General features: G+C 59.9%; 1 protein-coding gene across 1 annotated transcript in view; it reads left to right on the top strand.

Moving 5' to 3' along the window:
* PIEZO1 (piezo type mechanosensitive ion channel component 1) overlaps window positions 1–24,450 on the top strand; it is a 53,990-nt gene that overhangs the window by 7,449 nt on the left and 22,091 nt on the right. Inside the window, 4 exon segments of the mRNA XM_023761104.1 lie at window positions 16,751–16,846; window positions 22,489–22,611; window positions 23,522–23,564; window positions 23,679–23,817. Of these exon segments, the coding sequence (XP_023616872.1) occupies window positions 16,751–16,846; window positions 22,489–22,611; window positions 23,522–23,564; window positions 23,679–23,817 (401 nt within the window).

Raw genomic sequence — 24,450 nt, 5'->3', positions numbered from 1 at the left:
AGCACCAACAGCCACCCTTCCACCCATGGGGTCTTTCTGAGGCCACTTGCTTCAATGTCCACTTGTAAGATTAGCGCCTGCTCTGCTTGTCCTCGTGCCCTGGGTACCACCTGCCAGGTGCTAGGGGTAGAAGGACCTTGCGAAGTCCACCTGAGTGAGAGGCGGGGCTGGTGCTGTCTCGCCCACACCCTCATGGCCTTTGCTGAAAATTTGATGACTGGCCTCTTAGTCACCCACCTCTCAGGGCCAGCAAGGCTGCGTCCCACGTCACGTCATCACGAAGCCTGGCCAAGATGCAGTTGCACGCCATGCACTGTTACCACGGAGCTCTTCCTCGCAGCCCTCGGGCATGGCGGTGGCCTCACCAGTGAAGAAGCTGAGGCGTAGAGCTGTTCAGTGGCTTGGTGATGTCCAGCCACCAAGGCAGAGGCTGCGGGGGGCGGAGGGTGCGGTGGACGGCTCTCAGCTTTAGGCCGGTCGAGTCTGCTGGTTCTGGCTGAGTCATGGGCTGCTGGGTGCTCCCACAGGACAGCGGCGAAGGCACTGAGAGGCCGACTTTGTGGGCTGCTGGCAGAGGGTCCTCCCCAGCCCGGCAGGAAGGGAGTGGCTCAGGCAGGCACACTCCGGCCCACAGCCTGGAGCCCTGGCTAGGGGTGGGGGGTGCCTGTGCCGGTGGCCACCTCTCCTGGTTCCTTAGTGTTGGCAGCTGGGGAGCATTTTGTCCTGCCCTCCCTGAGGAGGGACACCTGGCTCCACACCCAGGGGATCATCTCCAGCTTTGGCTGGCAAGCTACAGGGCAGAGGACAAGGCCTCACCAGGCAGCTCCCTGTTCCCAGGACAGGGTTGGGCATTGGCTGACGGAAAGAACAGGATGGGGGTGCCCTGTAAAACCCCCATTGGCCCCCTGCTGTTAGTGGGCCCCTGGCTGAGTGCCTGAGGGCAAGCCCTCCCTCTGCTTCCCATCCCCTCAGCCATGAAGTCCTCTTGTGGCCTCTTGGGGAAGCCGCTGAGTCAGCTGTGCGGTACGGATGAAGGTCACAGCTTAGAGGTGAAGCAAGTTCCAAGTCCCACAGCTGGAAAGGACCGGAGCCAGAGTCCGCTGTGGGGCCCACGGGGCCAGTCAGAGCAGGGCCGGTGTGTGGTTGGTATCAGGGCAGAGAGGACCAGGGGACTCTTCACTGGGAATGGGTGTCAGGCTGACCCTGTGGGCTGACTGTGCCTGCAGGTTCCCACTCAGGCTCCACAGGGCCTGCCCAGATCGAGACTGTGAGGGTAGAATTGTCCAGTTGGGCCAGCAGAGTGAGTGGGGAGGGACCCCAGCCAAGGGACTGGTGTCAGTGAGCATGTCTTCGTGTAGGTGGGGGTGTCCCTGGCCTCAAGAATCTCTCCAAGTGAGAGGGACAACCTGGGAGGCGTTGGGAGCTGGTTTCTGCAGGCCCACTGGGCGCCTGGTGAATGCAGGAGATGCCAGGCCTTCCTGGCTCCCATTGTGAGCTCACCTGGCCCTTTTGTTTTCTGTCCCTCACGGGTCTCCCACCATCGGCTGCAGCAGCTGGAAGAGCAGCCCAAGAACCACAGATCCTTGTGTTAGCAGGGACTCTGGGGAACACAGTGCAGCCAGGCCTGTCAGGGGCCAGCCCGCTGCCGCTTTCAGCCTCTGTCCTCATGTTGACTGGAGTCTGCAAGTTCCCAAAGGCTTGTCCCTGACCCGCAGGAGCAGGAGCAGGAGCAGGAGCAGGAGCGGCCTGGAAGGGTATCTGTGGTCACGGTGCAGTGGTGAGAAGGTGGGCGCGGGGCCTGACTCCAGTTCCAGGGCTCCATGGCTTTGGGCAGGTGGCTGTTTCTGAGCCTAGCCTTCAGCCGCCAGGATCGAGCACAGGCCCAGCCCCAGGTGGGGGACAGAAAGCACTCCTCATGTTCATGAAGAAAACAGCACCGATACGGTGGCAATAAGAATCAACTCTAATGCCATCAGTGTGCCCCAGCCTTCTGCAGGGCATCGGAGGCGGGCAGGGCGAGCATCCCTGTGTGACAGGCGAGGAAGCTGAGGCTCAGAGAGTATACAGCTCACAGCAGTGGGCCGTACCTTTAGCCAAGGCTATTCTGACTCCAAAGCCCGAGTCCTGTGGCCACTAGGCCACCAGGTCCAGAAGCAGGTCCTCAAGACTGTGCCGTCGTGGGCAGCAGCCCCGAGGTGACAGGCTGCTCCGGGGCAGGGTCCAGCTGAGACTGGGGTGTGTGGGTGAGAGCCAGCCCGACCCTGGATGCTGGGAAGGGACCATCGATCGCTGACCTCCCTGGGGTGGAGCTCTGAGCGCTGGGTGGGATTAGCAGGAGAGGGCAGCTGGCTCTGCCACTCTGGACCAAGGGAGCCCTCCCACCTCTTGGGTCCCCTTCATCATGGCCTCCTGGGACCCTTGAGGATGTCTGCTGCTTGCTCTGCTGTTAGGAATTAGATTAGTTTTCCATAAAAACAGGATGTGGTGGGTGAGATGGCTGTGTCGGTCTTTTTTCTCACTCTTTTTCCAGGAACTGAATGTATAGCTTTAGCCAGGACTGCCCTGTCCCCACCCGCTGCCTCTCCCAGGGTTCAGGGAACGTCGCTCTCTGCTCTTAAGTGGCTGCTTAATCAGCTTCTCCTCTCATCTGGGAGCTTATTCCATCATCAGGAGCCAGCATGCCGATGGTGGTTTTGTCTCCGGGCTGGGCATGGTGTGGAGGAGGGGCTGCAGGGCCCGCGGGGCAGCAGTGAGATGGTCACTGTGCCGAGGACGGACATCGTGCTGGCCCTGTCTGGAAGTCTGTGGTACTGGACTGAACCTTGGGTGATGGCCTGTGGGAGCGAGCAGGCACCTCTGCCGCTCCCCCCAGAAGGACACCCCCAAGACAACACAGAACTTCAGGGGTTTGCAAGCCTCATCTGGAGGGGCCATTGAATTAAGGAGGTGGTGGAGAGCTAGGCAGGGTAGTGGGCGTGCCTGGCCGTGCACATGGGGAGGGGCCTGCATGTGTGAGCTGTGTGGCCTCTTTAGGAGAGAGTCCAGTTGTCTGGAAGTCTTGGGCATGATTGGGAAGGCTGGTGGGGGGTGGGGAGCTGTGTTGGGGAGTGTGGGTTTTGTCCTGCCAGTGATGGGAGCTGTAGAATCCCCTGGCTCCCTCCGTGCTCTGAGTCCTTGAAGGGACTGCCCCACCGTTAAGGACCCAGCTCAGAGGGAGCTGGTCCAGCCTGGCCTGTCACTCACTGGCTGTGGGCTAGGCTTGTGAGCTGTGGGGACCTTCCCTCCCCAGGCACAGGCCCTCATGAGCAGACAGCAGTGGGGCCTCCCTCCGCCTCGGGCTCCTGTAAGTGTGGGACCGGCGCCTTGCCTAAGCTGAGAGCTGATGGCACTGTACTTTCGGGGATATGAGAGAGATTGGGGAGGGGAGCGTGGTTTCCAGCAAAGTCAGCTTCCCCCTCAGCCACTTCTCAGCAGGCCCAGGCTTCATGCCTCTGGAAGTTTCAAACTGATTTAAGAGGGGAAAGGCCCCGTGGCCTGCTTATGCAGAAGGGCACGGCCTGCCCCACCCCCCTTCCGCTCTCATCCTGAGCCGTCCAGACCTCTGTCCCCCTCGGCAGGACTGTGTTAGGCAGCCAGCTGGGGCCTCTATGCTCTGGTCTCCCAGGAATTGGGAGTGGCCAAGACCAGCGAGGTTGGCACCTCCTTGGTGGCACAGGGCCTGGCTCAGGAAGGTCACAGGTACATTTATTGAGGCCCAGAGAAACCATAGCCTCAGGTAGGGAATGCCCCTTGGACATGACCCCGGATGGAATTGCAGCGCTCAGAAGTGGCTCGTCCTGGGAGGACATCCCGAAATGCATGAGCGATTCCTCGAGGAGGGAGAGGAACTGTAGGGAGATGAGCAAGGGAACTTCAGCATAATCAGTAAAGTTTCATTTGGTAAAATATCCATTTGGGGGAGAATTGCGTGAGACAGACAGGTGGTACCAGGAGGGATGGGACTGAGTGTTTATAACTTTCTGTGATTTTCTGCATCTAAACAACATTTTGAAAATGAAGAAAAGAAAATGAAGAAAAGGAAAGTGAAAGTTATATGAGCTGGTCAGCGACCTTTCTTGCAAAAGGGAAACTGAGGCCCATTTCTGGCCTGACAGAGCCCAGGGTTCAAGCCTGGGGAGGCCACCAGCCATCTTGCCAGGCCTTCGCTGGTCATGTCCTTGGGTGCTCAGAGCGGCATGGGCTGGGTCCCTGTTCCAGGGGCTGGTTTCCTGGGGGTGGGGCCAGCTGGTTGTTATGAGCGGACTGTGTTGATTTTTCCCTTGGTCTCTTCATGAGCTTGTTGAATTTCCAGGGAACGTGTGGGGCCCCAGGCACCCTGTCCACCCCATCCCCGAAGCCACACAGCTGTCACCTGGGCCTGGACTTCAGAGACAGGAGGGCCAGCCTGGTGTTCACAGTGCAGAACCTCAGAATCAGCTGAATAATCAGGGTTCTCCAGAGAAACAGAACCAAGAGGACACAGATAGCTATGACGTCTTAAATAAGGGACATACACACACACACACACACATTTATTTATGTCTATACATATATTTACACACGCGAGGCAGGAGATTTATTTTAAGGAATTGGCTCACACAACTTCAGGGCTGGCAAGTCTGAAATTTGCAGGGCAGCTCAGCAGGCTGGATATTCAGGCAAGAGTTGATGTTGCAATCTTGAGTCCAAATTCTGCAAAGGCCGCCTCCTGGAGAATTCTTCTCCCCAGGGGGCCTCAGTCTTTGCTTTTAGGCTTTCATCTGATCGTCTGTGACCTGCCCACCTTATGGAGGGTCACCTACTCAGAGTCGACCCATTTAAACATGAGTCCCAACTAAAACATACCTTCACAGTAAACACAGACTGGTGTTTGACTAAACTGGGCGCCCAAGTTGACATGTACAATGAACCACCACACCCAAGCTGCTCCGTTACAAAAGTACCCAGCCTGCTACTCTAAAAAAACACAGACTCTGAGCTGATTTGTCCGTGACATCTCTGGCCACACCTCCAGGCCTTCCGGCAAGTTCCCTGACCCCACGCCCTCATCCAGAATGGAGATGGCATATCAGGTTCTCCAAGGACACCTAGGTGTCACCTGTCATCTGGTCCATTCTGGGGAAGCCATGGCACAGGGCGGGCAGGCTGAGCCTCCTGCTCAAATATGCATAGATGATGATAGCCCCTCCTCCCTAACAGCCAGATGGAGACACCCCACCCAGCTCCCTCATCCCTGGGGAGGTCAGGGTGGTGAAGGGGCCTGTGGTCCCTCCTCCCCTACCTGGCCAGGCTGCTCTCCGGAGCCAGTGACCCCGCCCCCATCTGCCAGCAAGAAGTGGCCAGGTGGCATTCCTCCCTCGGTGTTAGGAAGGGCTTTAGAGAGCAGGGCCTGCCATACCAGACAGGCCAAAGGACTTGGGGTGCTGGGGGCCTGCTGAGCCACAGGGCGGGGCTCTGAGTCAGCACCCCGACCTCGTGTCCTGAGCTGAGGAGGAGGCGTGGGCACCGGTTCTGCCTGGGGTGGATCCCTCATTGGGTAGGTGGCCACTGGGAGGCTTGAGCAGCCCGGAAGCTCTGGAAGCCCCCGCTGCCTCTGGGCCTGCTGCTGCGGGCTGTCCTTAAAGACGTGTCTCCACTCTGGGGAGAGGCCAATGGAGCAATCTATGTGGCAAATAGATTGTGATGGAGAAGCACGTTGCTTGTTCCTTCTGAGTTGGAAGAATTGCACACCCGTGTCCTGCCAGTTCCTGAGGTCGTCGTTCAGAGGGCCAGCTCTCTGTCTGTGGGGCACATCCGTGTTCCCTTGGAGGGGTGTCACCACAAAGATTGCAGGGCCCGCCCCCCACGGGTCTGGTGAGCCTGAGCACCTGCACGGCCACCAAATCCCCAGATGATGCTAATGGTGTGGGAACCCCACCTGGAGGACCATAGCTCTATGAAGTGGGTCGTGCTAAGTTTTGTCACAGTAGAGAACCTGGGAAAACGTGGCCTACTGACTGAAGGGACCTTTGGGAGGGTCCAGTCTCCAGTGATGGAGACCCAGACATGATGTATGGCCTGTGCCGTGTGTCACAGCCTGTCCCCCCTCATTGCCCCTCCCCTGCCTTTCTCCGAGTCTGCCGACAGCTCCCAGCATTTCCACTCTAGGGCCTTTGCACTGGATGTTCCATGGATTTCCTGGCTCAGGCCCCACCTCTTTGCATTACCGGGTTATGACCACACCTGACACAGGAAGTGCTGGTCCTTGGTGTTTGTTATTTGGGCACCTGTGGCAGATGTGTACCCTCACCCTAACTTGAAGCTTGCATCGTCCTGCCATGTGGGCCAGCTCACTGTAATGGCTGTGGTGCTCTTGTAGCTCTGTGTCACCCTCTCTCATCCTCTGCCCTCTACGGAGGGGAGCGAGGTGGCTGCCCTTGCCCCGGGCCCTGAGTGGTCTGGGTAGGGTTGTTGCTGAGGGCTGAAGAGGCCCCATCTGGTGGTCAGTGCTGGGTGGGTTGTCTGGCTGGGTGGCCCCGGCTGTGGCCTTGAGGAGAGGTGTGTGGGTGGGTGAGAGGCCTGTGTCCTGGTTCAGGGAAGTCCTCCGGGCAGCGTGGCCTCATCGTGCCCATCATTTCATGTGGCGTTGATGGCACCGCCTCTGTAGGAAGCCCCATGCTATGGAATGGGGCCACCTTGGCAGGAACCCCCACACGGTGGGAGGGGGCCACCTCTGTAGGAACCCAGTCATATCAGTTGACCTGGAATTAGGGGGTAGGGATGGGTGTGGGAGTGGCTCTGGGTCATGGAGCATCATTGTTTACTCAGAGCCTAGCGCTAATCAGTGTGGTCCAGAGGCCTCTGGACTTGTGGGGTCAGGCAGATAGTGTGCGGGGACTGTCCAGACTGCCTCCTCTGTACATTCCAGAAAGCAGGTGGTGGCTGCACCCTCTTCAGTTTTACAGTCAACTCGTTCCTGAAACCAGCACGCCCCCTCCCCTCATATGTGCTCTCGCTCTCAAGAGAGCCCCCCAACTAGCCCTCCACGAGCACATGCATTAGGTCCTCACAGTCACCTGGGGAAGGCAGGGCCGAAAATGCTGATGAGAGAAGGGGTTGTGGAGGAGAAGCAGCCACTGGCCTGAGGCCTGCAGCCATCTCTGCTCGAGGTCAGCTCTGCTCGAGGCCGGCTCTGTTCATGGCTGGCTCTGTTCATGGCCGGCTCTGCTCGAGGCCGGCTCTGTTCATGGCTGGCTCTGTTCATGGCCAGCTCTGCTCGAGGCCAGCTCTGTTCATGGCTGGCTCTGTTCATGGCCGGCTCTGCTCGATGCTAGCCTTGGGTCTTTCCGGGCTTGGCCTCTGGCACAGAGGAGCCATTTTGCCACCTGCCCCACCTACCCGGGGGCTGCGACCTCATTGGGGAGAGCACCAGCTGGACCCCAGGCAGACCTGAATCATAACCTGAGGCCTCACCTGGCCCCACCCCTGGACAGCTGTCCTGTTACCACGCCTGGTTCTGGCTGCACCCCTCCCAGGTAGGCACCCTCTGTGACAAGGCCACCTGTGGACTCTGGCAGCTGGTGCAGGAGGAGCCCCTTGCCTGCACAGAGCTACCCTTCAGGGTCTGGAGATACAGTTCAGCTGGGAGCCCTTTTCTTGAGGCTGGAGGGGTCCTGCCTAGCCCTGAGGAGTCTTGGTGGCAGAGATTCGGGAGGCCAGTGACCTGAGGATCAGCCTCAGCCCTGAATAGGGCCCACCCACTTGGAGCGGTGGAGGGCACCAGCTTCCCCCCTCCCTCGTGTGGCAGGCGGGCTCCCTGTGCTGGTGACTGGCCTTGGGGACCTCATTATGTAGGCCGTTTGTGTCACTGGTCAAAGTGACCCTCTGTATAGGCCCCAGCTGTGCCCCGTTCCAATCCACGGCCCAAGCGGGGGCGGGCCCACCACACTTCAGGGCCCCACGTCCATAAACTACTCCCTTCCTGGGCACCCTGCCCTCGCCTGTTTACCTGTGTCAGCTGCAGAGATGTCCGGGCAGATAAGAGCCTGGTCTCCTGCCCTGGGAGGCGGGGTCTCTCCATGGAGATCCCTCCCTGTGGAATGTGGGCCCCACCCCTGCCCTGGAATCCGGCTGAGGCAGGGCAGCCAGTGCCTACTCTTCAGGGGAACATACCACATATCTGCTCTCCCAACAATGGGCAGCGTCGTGGTCATCACTGGGACCCCCACTGGCAGTCGGGAGGGTCCTAGGAGAGGATCTCGGGTTGCGCAGCAGGGAAGGGGGCTCCCGGCAGTGCTGGGGAGAGGGTCTGAGCAGCCTTGAGGAGTACAGAGTGCCCTCCTTGTTCACCTGAGCAGAGTGCCGCCTGCCTGCCATGGGGAATGGGAGACGCCTCTACTGTGGACACTTTGGGGTTGGGAGGCCTGTAAACAGTCCTGTAAACAGTTAGTCCTGTAAACAGTTAGCGAGGCTCATAAACAGTTAGAAGGCTGCCTGTGCCCCCAAGGAGCAGCTCACATCAGCACACGTCACCCCAGCCTGGGCTCCCTCAGGCAAGGCAGCACTGGTTGAGAACGAGGGCTCAGGTGTTCAAGTCCCCTTTGCTCCACCTGCTGCACCTCTGGGAGCCCTCTCCTCACAGCCTCAGCCTGCTTATCTGTGAAATGGGCACAGTAATATTGGCCCAGGCTTGTGTGGGAGTCTCATAGGTGATGCCTGCGGAGTTGTTGCTGGTGAGCTGCCAGGACCCCCAAGACTTGGTTCAGCCCCCCTCCCCCCTTTTTGGGCCTCTTGGCACCTGTGCTGCGAAGGGTTGGCCTCATGATGTCTCCTTGGCCCCTGGGCAGGTGGTCATCCCTCCTATCACCCATGCTGTCTCTTTGTCCCTTGCACTGTCACCTGTCTGCAGCTGCCCCGCCCCTCCCAACCCCTTAAATGGGGATTTACCAACAGCCTGGCTGAGCGTGGCTGGGAAAGGCATGCTCTCCATACCTGCGGGATTGAACTGAGGACTGTGGTGGGCACCTGTGGCTGCCTCATTCCTCTTTTGGGGTTCCTCTATGGCCCCCCAGGTCCTGGGCACTCAGCATGGCTTCACAGAGCTGGTGCAGGGAGGGCACCCGGCCATCCTCACCCTGTCCTGCCTGGGTCAGGTGAGCCATAAAACCAAGTGTCCCCGACACCGTGCTCATTAACCCGGACACCGTGCTAGTTAAACCCGAGCCGTGGCGCCCAGGCTTCGTGGCCCGGCTCCAAGTAGGTAACACAATGTCCCTGGGCTGCCAAGGCCCCTCCCCCCTTCCTCTGCCCTCCCCTCCCCCCAATGTCGGCTCCTTGGTCCTTCTCCTCTGTTGACTTTAGACAGACCCCTTTTCTGCCATGAAGTGAAAGTCTTCTCTCCTGTGAAACAAAAGGGATTTCTGTGAGCGTCTGAGTTTTTAGAGCTTTGTGACTGAAGTGCTGAAGTGATGCCTGTGCTACGCTCTGAGGGTGTGCGCTAGACACTTCCCTGGCTTCTCGCTCTCCTTGTCCTGTGGAGCTGGGCAGGGTGGTGGGGATGTCCCCGTGACTGTCCATCCTGCTGTGGGAGTGCAGCCCCCAAGGATACCAGTGTGTGGCAGCGCTGGAGTTACCAAGGGGACGAATGTGGGCTTGGGCGGGGAAGTGTTGCAAAGTGGGTCACGGAGGGTGATTTGAAGGGCGATGGCTGAAGTGCCAGGTGTTTCGGGGAGACTGGTAGGCTGTGGGCAGGGTAGGTGAGGAGGGTCTGTGCTGGCCAGGCCCCCTCAGCTCCCCTTCCCACCCTCCATAGTCTGTGTGCCCTTCAAGGGTCCCTGCGTGCCCGGAGCTCTGAGATGCCAGGCCTCACTGCCCATGCTGACCCCAACCAGTTCTTGTCCCTAAGGGTAAGGGACGCTTGACTGCCCTGGGGCCCCAGGCCAACCTTGCCAGCTTTCCTCTTCCAGAAAGGTGGGGTTGACCTACGCCCTGGGTCACGTCTGGGTCTGGGTTCAGGTTCTGCACCCTGCCTCGTGGGCATGGCAAGTGTGACCGCCTGGGTACTGTGGCCGCCACTGTGGGAATATAAGGCTCAGCTGCCTGGGCAGCTCCAGTGGAGGGCAGGGGACAGCCAGGCACTGCCCAGTGCCTCCTCTGCCACCTCTGTCTACCCTTTCCTTCCTCTCCCTGCCCTGTCTGCCTGCTGGCAGAAGCTAGCAGGGAAGTGCTTATGGGTTTGTCCTTCAAGCCAAATCAGACAGAGGGAGCACTCAGGAGATGCAGCAGGCTGGGGGAGGGGCTGGTACCAGGACCCCGGTCCCCAGCAGCTGCCCTGGCCTGACAGCTGTCACCTGGGGACTCGAGGCCTCCCAGCCCTGGGCCCTGCTTCGGCTCCGAGGAGCCTCGCCCAGCTGGTGGCAGAAGGCAGGGCTGCAAGGTGCCTGCCTGATCGGGAACGCTCGGGTCCCACCCGCTGTTGCCATGACCCTGTGCAGACACAGGTGACTCATGTCCTTCCCAGCCCCTGGCCTCTTCTCTGAAAGGAGCGCCAGGGCTGTGGACCCAACCCCCTTTGGTGGTATGTTTCCTCCAGTCTCCCCCCGCCTCCCCTCCCGTCCACTTGGTGATGGCCACACTAACGCATGTGCATGTTCTTGTAAAAATGGAAACCTCACCAGTAGGGCCAAGGGTCCCTCTGCACAGGTGAACACTGACGTCAGTTTGGTGTTGATCTTTCTGGGCCTTTTTTTATGTCTGCATACACAAATGCTGTTTGTTTTCATTTCAGTCTTACACAGGAAGCGTCATAGTGTGCGTAGATGGGTGACTGTGGCTTGGGTGGCCAGCAGTGTCTTAGAGCTGGGTCCAGTTAGCTCTCCCCTGCTACATACCAGGCACTGTCAGCCACAGCCCGAGGGGCGAGAGCTATGATCCCTCCCACTTACCAGCTGCGGGAACTGCGGCACAGAGAGTGCCCGCCTCCCGCAGAGCCAGGTGGGACCGCCAGATTGCAGGCTCTAGCCCCGTTTCACAGATGGGGAAACCGAGGCCCAGAGGAAGGCAGTGATGTTTCCTGGTTCCTGGTTCCTGGCACGGGCTATGTGCCACTGAGCCACCTCCTTACAGACTTTCCTCCTGACTACTTAGCCCTTGGCCATCAGCCCTTCTCGATTTGACCCAGAAGGCCTCACCCCAGCAGGAGTGCAATGGGAAAAGGAGGAAGTGGCCGCGTGACAGGCAGCAGCCCTTGCACTCCTCCCTCTGCCCTCCTTGACTCCCTTTCCTCCATGTGCTCAGCCCTGGCTGCCTCTGGGAGGGCCTGGTCCCCTAGCTGAGTGGGAAAGTGGGCAGCTGTGCCCTCGTCCTGGTTTCCTGCATCGGGCCTGCTGGCTGGGTCCCTGCTCACCAGCTGCTGCCTTAGACCTGCTAGTGCTGGACCAACCCTCCCTACCTGCCTGTGGGCCAGTTTGGCAGCCCCTGCACCCTGGCCTGGGGACGACCCTTATCCTGGTGCCTTCTGTACTTGGGGCACCTAGACCCAAGCCATTTCTAGGGGAGTGCCAGCCACTCCCTGGGACTCCCTTAGTTTCCTCACCTGCAAAGTAGAGGTAGCAATAGTGCTCCTCAGGTGCATGGAGATACTGACAGTGATGGCCTTGGTGTGTTTGCGCCCCAACCCCCGGTCCCGGCCCACCGCCTCTCCCTGGGACATCGCAGCTCCAGCATCTCTCCTACGGTAGAGCCACTGTCCCACCTGTGGGTGCAGGCAGTGTGGCGGCGGGCTCAGGCTGCTGGTCTGTTCCTGAAGCCGTCCTGCAAATGTTGCTAAAATGTCAGAGCATCGCTGCTAAGACACTGAGCAGCCACGTGTGAGGTGCCTGCCCATCGTCACCATAGCCCTCCATGCTGCGTGGTTGCCCCCACTTTATAGATAGGAAACCGAGGTTCAGAGCAGGCAGCCCTCCCCTGAGCTCCCGTGGGACTGGGCGGGGAAGATCCAAGTGGATTCCAGGGCCTGGCGGTCTCTTCTCCCCTGAGGCATAGGCCAGACTCTGGGACTGTCCCTGGAGCATGTGACCTGAGGTCTCGGATGTCAGACATCCCCTTGGCAGGCCCCTTTCTCCCTTCAGGCCGTGGCCATGGTGTCCAGCCCTCCGAATGGCATGTCCTGGCTGAGTGGTCCCAGATATTTGTGACTTTCACTAGCCCACCCCACCTTCCCATCCCGACCTGGCACCAGCTGAGACCAGGGGACCATCAGCCCCCTCTCCAGGCCTCAGTTTCCTCACCTATAGGAGAGGTTCTGCCGTGCTGGGTGAGGGTTTGGGAGGGGTCAAGCTTGTGCTGGTGGGGGTAAGGGAGTCCTTTCCTGCCCAGCATGGCTTTCTCTCTCCTCCCATTTCTATCCTATTGTTCCTGGCTCAGGAAAAGGCATATTTTCCCCATGAGGTCACCATCCTGGCCACTGGCAGCTCCTGAAGGGGAGGTAGGAGCTGTCTGGGCAGGGCAGGCCCTATCCCCCTTATCTGATGTCACTGGTCCCCACTTCCTCCCCAGCTGAGTTCTTTCTCTGTTAGAGGCTGGGGCTGACGGAAACCTCCTCCAGCCTCCCCTTAGTCTTAGCCTGACTTCAAGGTCGAAAGCAATGCCACCTCCTCCAGGAAGCCTACTCTGATGTCCTGGCCTCCTCAGCATGCAATCACATTGAAGCCATGTTCATGGCTCTTAGAACAGCAACCTCAATGGACAGACACAGTGTGGCCTGCAAGCCCTTGATGTGGAGCTAGAATTCCGGACCTAAAGCCTGGCTGCACCACCCACCAGAGAGGCCCTTCCTCTGAGAACCTGTTTCCTCATCTGAACAATAGGGAGTGTGAGAGTTGGCCAAGGTTCTGCTATTGAGGCCAGTTTGTCTCTGCTCCCATGCTGGCCTGAGGTCACGCTTGCTTTGCTGGCTGGCCTCTCTCCCTGTCCCAGTCCCTTACGACTGGGGGAGGGTGACAGGATGGGACATAAGTCAGCCCCTACTCTTAGCCACTGTCCCCCCCACCCCCTCCGCCCCCCAGCCTACTCTGCTGGGGCTGGGAGCCAGCCGCCAGCTTCTTCAGCTCTTGTCCAGTGGGCCAGTGTCTGGGGCTGTCTGGGCGCCACCCGCCTGCCCAGTGCCGGCTTCCGGGCTAGGCTTATGGCAGAAGATGGAGTCAGGAAGACCAGCCAGGGCCGGCCCATCTCACCGCCTGTTTCTGGGGGAGCTGGGGTTGGGCAGGCTGCGCTCTGAGACATCCCGGGGCCTCTAGGAGGGCTGGAGGCCCAGTTTCCTCCTCTGTGTGGGTGGAGACGCTCACCTCAGGCACGCATTGCCTTCCTCTGTCTAACTGTCTGATGTGCCCCTGGAGCTTTGGCAGTGTCTTCCAAGGGGCAGGTCAGCTGTGCGGTGAATGAATGAGTGAAAGAATGAATGACTCTGTGGGGGGCATTGTTACCCACTCCAGGGCAGGCCCAATGCTAGGCCCACGTGGATCCCTCCCAGGGTGGGGGCAGCAGCCCATGCACCCTGCATGGGGCTGACGTGCAGTCTGTTCCAAAGTGCTTCCTACACACTCCCCTCTGGCCCTGCTCCCTCAGATTCTTCGTCTCTCATTTCCCAATTTTGGCAAACAGCTTCTCAGAGATTCTTTTCTTCCTGTCCAGCCTGGGACGGGGGGAGAGGATGGGGAGGCCTGGTCGCGGCTCCACTGGCAGCAGCAGTCGGGCTCGGGCCAGCCCCTGCCCCCCGGGCTCTGGTTTCTGAAATCCTTCACTGATTTCAGGGGCTATTTGTTTATTTTGGTAAAATACACATAATATAAAACTTACAATCTTAACCATTTTTAAATGTACTTTCAGTGGCATTAAGTAAGCTCTCAGGCCCTAGCCGGTTTTGCTCAGTGGATAGAGTGTCGGCCTGTGGAATGAAGGGTCCCGGGTTCGATTCCTGTCAAGGGCACATGCCCAGGTTGTGGGCTCAATCCCCATGGAGAGCATGCAGGAGGCAGCCGATCAGTGATTTTCTCTCATCATTGATGTTTCTATCTCTCTCTCCATCTCCCTTCCTCTCTGAAATCAGTTACTGTATACACACACACACACACACACACACACACACATATGCATGCTAGAGGCTCGATGCACGAAATTCATGCAAGGGGTTCTGCCCTCGCAGCCCCGGCTTCGTCTGGAAGGTTGTCTGGAATGTCATCCAGAAGGTCATTTGGCCGTCTGATCTAATTAGCATATTATGCTTTTATCATTATAGATACATTCTCACACACACACACACACACACACACACACATATTTAAGTGTGCTCTCAGTAGTGCACCACCACCACCACCATCCATCTACAGGACTTTGTCGTCAGCCTAAACTGGAACTCTGCACCGTTAAACACTAACGGCATTCCCCCTGCCCAGCCTCGGGCCCTCTTACAGAGCCCGGAGCCTGCAGATTTGTGGCGGTGAGGACCTGTCCCTCCTCCTCAGAGCTGTCCCCCTGCCTCCAGGAGCTTGCCTGGTGCCTACTTCACATCAGATCCCCTGTCATGGGCTTTTGATGCCATCCTTGGTGCATGTATACTTGCTCAGTGTCTGGCGTCCCTGGCAGATCAGAACATGAGTGCCCGAGGGCAGGGACCTGCAGAATAGGTTCTGTGGAGAGAGTTACTCTGACGGGTAGGTGGGTGGGTGGATGAAAGACTGGGTGAACGGCTGGGTGGATGGATAGGTGGGTGGATATCACCTGGCTGGAGAGGCTCTCGCCAGGCAGGTACAGAGGGGTGGGGTGCCAGCTCTCGGGGACAGGTCTGGGGCTGGCACTGGGGTGGGGAAAGAGGCAGTGCTCCGGGGCCTGAAGAGTGCAGCTCTGGAAAACACACAGGGACTTCAGAAGCCTTTTTCATAAGTGCATTTCCCTTCTGCCTCTTGGGCCAGATCAGATTGATTTTTTAAAAATGAAAATTGAAAAACTTTAGATTTAGAGTTGAGCTGATCACTATAGCTAGTGTGCGTAATGGAAGGAGGAGGCATCTTAACTTTGGGGACAGCTCCCCAGGGCCTGGAGGCATGCTGCAGTGTCCAGAAAGGGAGGCGGGTCACCCGGAGCTTGTGACCATAGCGCTGACCATGTGATTCTGGGTTTCCATGTTGCTGGGGTGATAGAGGGGCTTAGTCAGGGGGTAGGTAGGAGGGAACTAAGCCCTGCAGCTCAGCCCTGCCCTTGGCCCCTCACATCTGTGATTCAGTTTAACCCTCCTGACGACGCTTTGGGCAGGTAGTTTTAACCCCATCGAACAGATGCCGGACAGGCCTGAAGAGCGCGAGCTGCCCACAGGGGCCGTGCTTGGAAGGTATGGGTGGGGTACAGAGGCCTGTTATCCTGGTCCCTTCTGTTCCTGGGGAGACGACCTGGCCCTGGCTTGTTTTTATCACATCACACCTGGCCCTGCCACCTCCCCCAGTGGGAAGGAGGAGTCAGGTCCCTCTGCTCAGTCACAGACATCTGGGCCATGGGGCTGGGCTGACAAGGAGGGCACAGATTTGTGGTGGGTACCGGCACCTGCCAAGTTCTGCGCTGTCCTCCGGGGCCTGGTGGGCAGGGCTGGGTCAGTCTCGGCCTGTTCACTATCGGTGCCACTTGAGGAGTAGAGCAGGCAGAGGGGGCTCCAGCCCTGGGGGCCTCACCAGTGGTGCCCATGTGCTGCTGGCCCCCTTGGGCAGTGTGCGGCGCCTCTCGGGCACCCCTGAAAAGACCAGGTGGGCCCACAATTCCTGTGATGAGACCTGCTTCGAGCGGGCAGCATCTCCCCATTATCTCCTGATCACCTGCAATTCCTGGGGGCAGGGAGGTCGCCCAGCCACCCTGCTGCACTTTATTAAGAGTGTCCAACAGGGTGAGACTCAGGAAAGTGCCCACAGGGCGGAGAGGCAGGTTGGATTAATAAGAGGAAAGGCAGGAGCGAGCTAATGACACAGAGACGGGTGGGAGCCAGACCAAGCGCTCCGTGCTGGGCAGTTCACCCATGTGACGTGCCATGTGCTGTGGAAGGCACAGCCACAGAGACTAGCCCAGCGACGGGCGAGTCCCCATGGCTTTGCACAAGTGAAGGCTCAGGGAGCTGGACCCCAAAAGCCAAGTGTGCTGTATGTTCATTAAAAGTATAAGAATTTTTAAAGGAGAAAAAGCAAAGTAGGAGATCAGTCACCACCTGTGTCTGCCCACAGGAGGATGGATAGGGCTTTGTGGTGTGTGCCTGAGACACACAGACGCGATGAGAACCACAGGTTTCCGCAGGGACAATCCCCAACATGTAACGGTGGCGAGCAGACTACTAGAAGGGCCGAGCGGCAGCGTGCATGCGCCGAGTGACAGAAAGTGTCCCGTGTTGTCTGGGGACACAGTGTGACAGTGGACGTGCACTAAGGAACAGGTGGCATGTTGTCTGGCACAGTGTGACAGCATATGAGTCCCAAGTGACAGGTGACATCGTGATGAACAGGGTGGCCGGTATATGCAGGGCATGAGCAGGCTCACAGGAATGACAAGCATGGATGGGGGGACAGTGTTCTGGAAGGCAGTGTTCTGGGGGGTGAAGTTTGGGGGATGATGTTCAGGAGGCTTTGTCGGGGGACAAGGTGAGGGCATGGGGCTGGCCGTTCCCCTGCGTGCAGCCCTGCTAACCATGTGTCTCCCTCTGCAGCCTGCCTGCTCCGCTCCAACGCGCTCTCGCTGGTCTACCTGCTGTTCCTGCTGCTACTGCCCTGGTTCCCGGGCCCCTCCCGGCACAGCATCCGAGGTAAGGGCCAGGCAGTGGCTCCTGCCTGGAGGGGGAGGCTCGGGGCTCAGAGCTCTCTGTCCATGTGCAGCCCAGGCACCCAGAGGGAGGGAGGTGTTGGGTCCTCCTCAGAAACCCTGGGCAGCAAAGAACTTCTGTGGTTTAACAGCTGTGGGTAATGCCTGAGTGGTCCCAGGTCTCCTTTTCATCATCGACCCCTGCTAACTTCAGAATCTCTTTTCTGACCGTGTGTTACAGGGGCTTGCTGAAGGTAATGGAGGATCACTGGGTGGAGTCCCCTGACCCTGAGGCTCAGGTCCAGGGCTGTGGGCTGGCCAGTCTTCCCACCCCTCGTTCTCCCATCCCCTACCCTGTCCCAGCACCATCCATGCATCCCCTCACCCAGCGAGGCTCCAGCCCTAAAGTCCAGCAAGCACATTGGCTCTCCCTGCCCCCAGTCATAGGCAGGCCCCATCCGTGTTCACCCAGCACTCCAGGGCCTCGGTGCACCTCCGACCACCTCATAGTCCGGGCATCACGGCACAGCTGGTGGGAGGCTCTAGGTCCTGAGCTCTGGAGGGCGGACGCTGTCTCAGTCTTCTGTGCCCGCCACACAGACAGATGTGGGAAAACCCACCAGGGAGCTGTGCCCACTGGAGGGCTGGGACAGTGCGGTCCACAGCAGGGACCCATCCAAGGGCGGCTGGGAGCAGACAGGCTGCTGTCCCATCTCAGCACCCGTGTCAGAGGGGAGGGGTGAGTGAGGGCCTCCTGCTTCTTGTCCCTCGTCTCCTCTCTCCATCCTCCAGGCAGCAATGGCTGCTCAGTTGTCACTCCATCACCCTCACTCCGACCCTCCTGCCCCTCTCCCAGGGTTAGGGCCCACCCAGGGACCCATGATCAGCCTGTTTTACGGTCAGTTGCCTGGCAATCTGATTCCCCTTCACTGTGTAAGGAAACTGTCCCACGGGGTCCAGGCACTGTGCTAGGATGTCCCAAGAGGAAGCATTCTGCCTCCCAGAGGGGACAGGTCCCCCTCCCTGGCCTGTCACACTGCCTCTAACCGCCCCATCAGGCTGCCTCCTTGCTGGGGTGTTTGCAGAGGGCTCTGGTCGGTCTTAGAACACAGGGTTAGTTCAGGTGCGGGAAGGGGAGGGGCCCAGACAGGCACAGGCTGGGAGCTGCTGGGGACAAAGCCAGACCCCTCCCAGGCTGACTCAGCAGTCTGCCCCAGACTCCCAGCTCAGGCCAGCTGGCCCCCCTCCCCTCTCCTTCCCTTCTCTTCCCTTCCCTCCCCAAGGGAGGGTCTGCTGGGCAAAGTCTGCCACCCATGCCATTCTCTTTTCTCTGTGGAGCCAGTTCTGTTTGTTCCCAGGCCCTCAACTCAAAGCTGCTTGTCCTGTAAATATTTCAGTAAATATTTCATGCCCTTATGTGACAGGAAACACCCTCCTCTGATCTGCAGCGGAGGGAGCGCATGTTCCCGCCAGGGCCGAGGCAGGAGCAGTCCGGATTGGGGAGGGTTAGGACGCAGAGGGAGAGGCACTGGGAGACCTCCCTCCTGGCCTCTGTCAGGCCATCTATGGGCCTTAGAGGCCCTTCAGGGACAGGGAGACTGTGGGCTTTTCTGGGCGGGAAAGAGGAAGGTGGGAGGCCTGCCCATGCCTGAGTGCCTGGCCCCGGGTTCCTGAGTTGTATGGCCTGGCCTTGGCGCTGGCACCTGGATGAGGTCTGAAGCTGCCCGGCCCATAGGCGCTGATCCCTGGCCCCATCCCCACAGGGGCATCGCCTGACCACGGGGAGCCAGGGTGGAGCTTCGGTGCAGGAAGGGGAGGATCCCAGAGGTGTTGCCGGTTTCCTCAGGAAGTTGCAATTCTTTCATTGGCCACTAGGGGCTGCCAAGCAGGGGCAGGGCTGGTGGGCGCGGGCCATGTGCCATGGAGGTCACCGCAGGGCGGAGGTGCAACAGAAGCTTCAGGGAGACCGAGGGTCAGCTCCCCGTGACCAGATTAACATGTAGTGACTCAAGGAGCCCATTCCTGCCTTAGGACAAGACCCCCCATGCTGCCCTGCCCTGTGGGCCCCAGGGCTTTGCCCTGACTCAGGTGCTGTGTGAGGGGCTGAGGGCCTGGCAGGCAGGGCCCTTTCTGGCCCATGTCGCAGAGCAGCGCACCTGAGGATCCCTAACGTCTGTTGGATGATGGGATGAGGGGCCCCGTGTGTAATTCCCATCATCCTGCCCAGCTCTCAGAGAGCAGATGACAGCCCCCAGCCTCGTTGTTCAGACTTTGGTTTGCCCCTGCCCTGTCTCCATTCTGCCCCGCCTCTCTGGACCCTCCTGGATGAGATGGGACCTTGGACAACTGGAAGATGCCCCTTGCCTTGGCTTCTGAAAGCACTTCCTGGAACACCCCTGTGCCACCTCGAGGGGTCCCCACGCATACCCCACCCACCGTGCTTGGCTCTTGCCCACATTGTATGTGTGGGGGGTGGGGAGTCTCATCACAGCCCAGGAGCTTGGCCCTGGGCTGGCACCACATCTGCAAGGGACTGGGCTGCCCCAAAGAGGGCAGTGTGAGCCGGGCCTTGTGGACGGCAGTTCAGAGGGAATACGAGGGTGGAAGCCCGAGGGTCCATGAACTGCGGCTGGATGGGCAGTGGGAGTCAGGACCCTGCTGAGGACCCTCTGGAGCCTTTGCAGACTGAGCAGCCACCATCGGCCGATTTGGGGGGCTCCCTGTCTAGGTCAGACAGATGCTCCTTTACAAGCCCCTCTCTGGGAGGAGCCCTCCCCCCGGTCCTGGGCCACAGCCTCCTAGCCCCTCTTCCTGTTTCTCTGGAGTTTCCTGCCTGAGCGTAAAGCCCTAAGTGGGAGCTCCAGCCCCTGCAGGATGGGCATTTTTTGTGCCCAACCACCCCCTTGCCAGGCACAAAGGTGGGGGCACCTGCCTTGCAAGGGCAGGGCCTTGTCCTTCCATGGTGCTCTCTGCCTGTGCAAACCTTGCGTGGCAAGTGAGTGACAGAAGGTTCCCAGGGGAGAGGGCAGGCAGCACCTCCCAGCGGCTGTAACAGATGAGCCTCCTCCCGACTCCCCCAGCTCCCTTCTCCTCCGCCCGCTAATGGCAGCCGTTTCTGATACTCAGGGCTGAACCTCGGAGTCTATGATCCCCTGCCTACCCAGAGCCAGAGCTGCCCTGTGGGTTGGCTCATCCCTGCTGCCCGCCATCCACATGTGAATTCCCAGGCCCAGGGGACTCGCCGCTCCCAGCTCAGTTGGGCTTGGGCAGGTGGGAGAGCAGCCCAGCATCCACATGTGAATTCCCAGGCCCAGGGGACTCGCCACTCCCAGCTCAGTTGGGCTTGGGCAGGTGGGAGAGCAGCCCAGCTTTGATAGGCGGTGTGTTGAGTGCCAGGCAGGAAGCCAGGCAGTTCCAAGACCCTGCAGCCAACTGAGAAATGAACTGGGAAGGGGAGGGCAAGACATGGGAAGTGCTGACATGTGCTGTGCCTGCCAGGCGATGCCCTGGGTGTGGGATAGGAAGGCTGTCGGGTGTGAGCCAGGTGGGCGGTCATCTCACTCTCCTACTGACGGGCCTGAGGCCTGGTGCTTCCCTCCCTGACCTTCAGGCCTTGGCGTGCGCCAGGAGCCCATCAGTCTTGATAGCACCGCAAGGTCAGCCTCAGGTCTTCATGGCTTGGGAGCAGGGTGAGTCCATGGAATGGACGGGGTGGCCCTGGGCAGGCGCCCTCCCACCACGTCACCCATTGGGACTTCCCGGACCTGCAGGAGAAGAAGCATGCAGGTGAGGCAGGCAGAGGGGGTGGGGGGGAGGGGGGGTGCGGGGGGGGGGGCGGGGAAGCTCTGCTCCTCACCCTGTGGCTTCCTGTGGGTTCCTGGTAGGGAGGAACCCTGCACGGTCCTCCTGCAGGGAGGCCTCCTGCAGGGAGGCCTGTGGCCTTTCCCTCCTCTTGGCCTGAGGCCGTGAGCAGAGGGGCCCAGCCAGGGCCCAGGGCCAGACTCTCCCATTCATTTTCCATTTCTCCTTCCTGCCAGTGGGCGGTTTCTTCCACCAGCTCCACCCTGCTCTCCTCGCTCACCCCTGCCTGCTACAGGTCAGAGGCTGTAATCCGAATGTCAGGGCTGGGAGGGACCTCGAAATGAGTGAGGCAAAGAAGCTGTCTAGGTCCTGTGTGGTGCCTCTCTGGGCTGCCCCAAGGCGCCCAGTACCCTCTCTGAGCCCAGCTTCCCTTGGTAAAATCAGACAAGACAGCGGGTGAGTGATGACGGACTCGTCCTTCACCATGGGCGCCCACATGTCACTCCAGAAGTGCCACCTGCTGGGCCAGCCCTGGGGGAGGGGAGTTGGGCCAGTTCTGAGTCTGTTCAACAAATAGTGATTGTGCTGAAAGGTAGTGAACAAAAGGGACATGGGCCCTCTGCTTGCCAGCCTCTGGGCAGGAGAAAAAGAGCTGGTTTAATGGTGACTCCAACTGTCCCCGTGCAGCTGACAGAGGGGCAGCTGCTCTGCAAGTTGTCATTAGCAAAGCAGCCCGCCAGCAGGGGTGAGGGCCTGGGGGCTCCTGCCAAAAGGCCAGGGGCTGGCACAGCTGGTGTCCTGAACCCCAGATTCAGGGCTCAGAGTGCCACAGTGAGAACCGAGTGGAGGTCTCTGGTGCTGGCCTCTGCACAGAGTGGGTTGCCCAGCCCCTTCCTGCAGCCAAGGCCTCCCGCCTGGGGGCCTGAGCCCTGGTTGTGTTTCCCTGGCCCGCAGGTATGAGGAGGGGAGAGGGCACTTGTTGAGGCTGCTCCTACCTGCGCTCACAGGGTCCTGGGCCCAGCTCTGCCTTGGCTTCCCCCCTACAAGGGCCATCCGGGTGCCTGTGATTTATGTCCAGCCGAGATGGCCCAAGTAAAGTGCCGAGTAATGACCGACCGTGGGTCTGGGCTGGAGTCCGGCTCTTGGGCAGCCCTGGTCTCCTCAGGGCCTTCCCACAGGTGGGGCCCCGGGATGGTGAAGTAAGGCCTGTGAGGCGCTCAGCCCTACCTGGCCCAGCAGGCACCGGCACGCGGCAGCTTCATTCCTTTCTGCAGTGACTCGTTCCACACACACATGGGGGCGTTTAGCTCCATGACACCCCAGGAGAGGGAGGCTGTCCCCGCTCTGCTTGAAGAGCCAGGTTCCCAGCCCCGCCCCCCTCCACCCATCAATCCTGGTTATGTTTTCAGTCCACACGGGGGGTGAAGTCGCGCTCTGTGGCCAAGGCCAAGCAGTGACACACGTGTTTGCTGGACACGTGAACAAACCACCCACCGACATGTGATGGACAGGGAAACACCCCCTAAGTGTGGGGCCTTTCCTTTCTGTGCTGGCTCCTGCCCCAACCGTCCCACAGCCCCAGGCAGCAGGCGGGCTGCTGGCTGTGCCCTTGTTCCCTGCTTTGTGACTGGGAAGTCACGTCACCTCGTTTGTGTCCATAAATTGGGATTCATGATAGTGCCCGACCATGGGGCCCTTGTGAGTGGTCAGTGATGGTACAGAGCACTGCATGAGAGCAACTGCCGACGGCCCCCCGAGACCCCATGGCATGGTCAGGGTGTGTCCAGGGCTGGCTGACAGGCCCTGGCTCAGGGCTGGCCTCACCCCCTCTCGCTCTGCCCACAGGTCACACTGGCCGCCTCCTCCGAGCGCTGTTGGTCCTCAGCCTCCTCTTCCTGGCAGCCCACCTTACCTTCCAGATATGCCTACACACTGTGCCTGGCCTGGACCAGTTTCTGGGGTCGAACTGTGAGTTACTGAGAGGGTGGGGAAGGGGGGCCTGGAGCAGCAGGCCTGGGGCAGAGCTAGTGGCTAACCGGAGGCTGGAAGGGAGAGAGAGCCACCGCAGCCCTGCAGGCACCTCAGGTCTCCTTGGGAGGTTGGCTGCCCTGTCTCACCCAGGCTTTGCCTAATAAGGGCCATCCGGGTGCCTGTCTGATTTATGTCCAGCCGAGATGGCCCAAGTAAAGTGCCCCAGTAATGGCCGACCGTGGGGCTGGGCTGGAGTCCGGCTCTTGGAGCAGCCCTGGTCTCCTCAGGTCCTCCCCTCTGTCAGCATCTTCTTCCCCTGCTGGGGTTGGAGACACTGCCTGTGCCCTTTCACCCGCGGCCGGTATCGCCAGCTGGCCCCCAGCCCTCCAGCTCCATTGGCGTCAACACCCCAGCCCTCAGGCGAGGGAGCCCTAGGCTCCCAGTCCTTCCGCCTGGCTAGGGTCTCACCTCCAGGTCCCACATGGCAGGCCGGGCGTCACACCGACTTCCCATTCATTCTGTGATGAATGTGCCCCGCCTGCACGTTAGAAACTGGAGGGAAGTCAGGTGCCTTGCACTGGTCCTGGTGGCTCTGAGACCAGGCCTCCCCGTTCCAGCCCCCAAGGAGCAGCCGGCTCTGCTGATGGGTCCGAGAGCCTGGCCCAGCCGCCCAGCCACTGGGGCCCTGCCGGGCAGAACTGAAGGGCCTTTGCTCCACCTGGCTTTCCTGGCTGGGCCTCAGTTTCCCTATCAGTAAAGACTGTTTTTGAGCATCCCTGATACCAGGCACAGGGGCCCTGGAGACCAGGCATTCCGTGCCTCTGGGGCTCCCAGGGCCTCCTGGTGACAGGAGGGCGTGTTCAGAGCCCACCCGCCTGACCCGGTTCCCCTGTGCCTTTCTCCGCAGGCAGCCACTGGGAGAACCTGTCCCGACTTGTCGGGGTCACGAGGTAAGACCCCCTCTGCCTCCATCTGGGATTTCCAGGCCCAGGGGAAGGGCCCCCACCCTCCCTGCTGGCACCCGCCCTCCTGGGCTGACCAATGGACTCTCCTGCCCTTCACAGGCTGGACCTGAAGGACATCCCCAATGCCGTGCGGCTGGTGGCCCCCGACCTGGGCATCCTGGTGGTCTCTGCTGTGTGCCTTGGCCTCTGTCGGCGTCTCACACGGGAAGCCCGGCGGAGCCAGCCCTGCCAGGAGCCGGTGAGCTGTGGCGGGCAGAATGCGCATGTGGGGGAAGGGGCGTTCTAGAGCTGGGATCGGACAGTTGAGGATTACTTATCTCTTTATTTATTTTTTAACAAATGTGGAATTTTATTTGTAAGAGTGAATATGTGCTAATTATGAAAGACGGGATACCAGAGGGGAGAGAAGATGCGTGTCTCATGGGAGGGGGGCTCTAGCGATGTGGCATGGTCCTGGCAGGGCCCCTCTTGGAGGACCCTGCGGGGCACCCAGACAGTGTCCGTGCCCTTAGGGACCATCCTGGAGGAGATTCTTTGGGTCCACAGGGCAGGAGGGAGTCAGCAGTGCTGGAGGAAGGTCTGCGCCAACCATCAGGGAGACCTAGGGACTGACAGACAGATGGACTGATGGACACAGGGGTGGATGTTTGAGAAGCCACATCCATAGCAACATCCATGGGCTTGTGGGCAAGGTGGGGGCTGCGTAGGCTCAGGCCGGCAAGGCCCTAAGCCAGACACTGTCCTTGGAGGGCTTTGCCCTAGGTTAGGGGGTCTTGCCTTGGGCAGGGTATGATGCTGGGGTCCCTGCCTGGGCCCTCCCTCCAGTAGGGCCTGGTCTGAGGGCTGGGCGGGATCTGTGACTGTGCAGGGG

The sequence above is a fragment of the Myotis lucifugus genome, unplaced genomic scaffold (assembly GCF_000147115.1).
Source record: "Myotis lucifugus unplaced genomic scaffold, Myoluc2.0 scaffold_198, whole genome shotgun sequence".
In the NCBI taxonomy this organism is placed as follows: domain Eukaryota; kingdom Metazoa; phylum Chordata; class Mammalia; order Chiroptera; family Vespertilionidae; genus Myotis; species Myotis lucifugus.
Note: the sequence above shows the minus strand (reverse complement) of the source record. Positions and strands in the feature narration are given on the sequence as shown.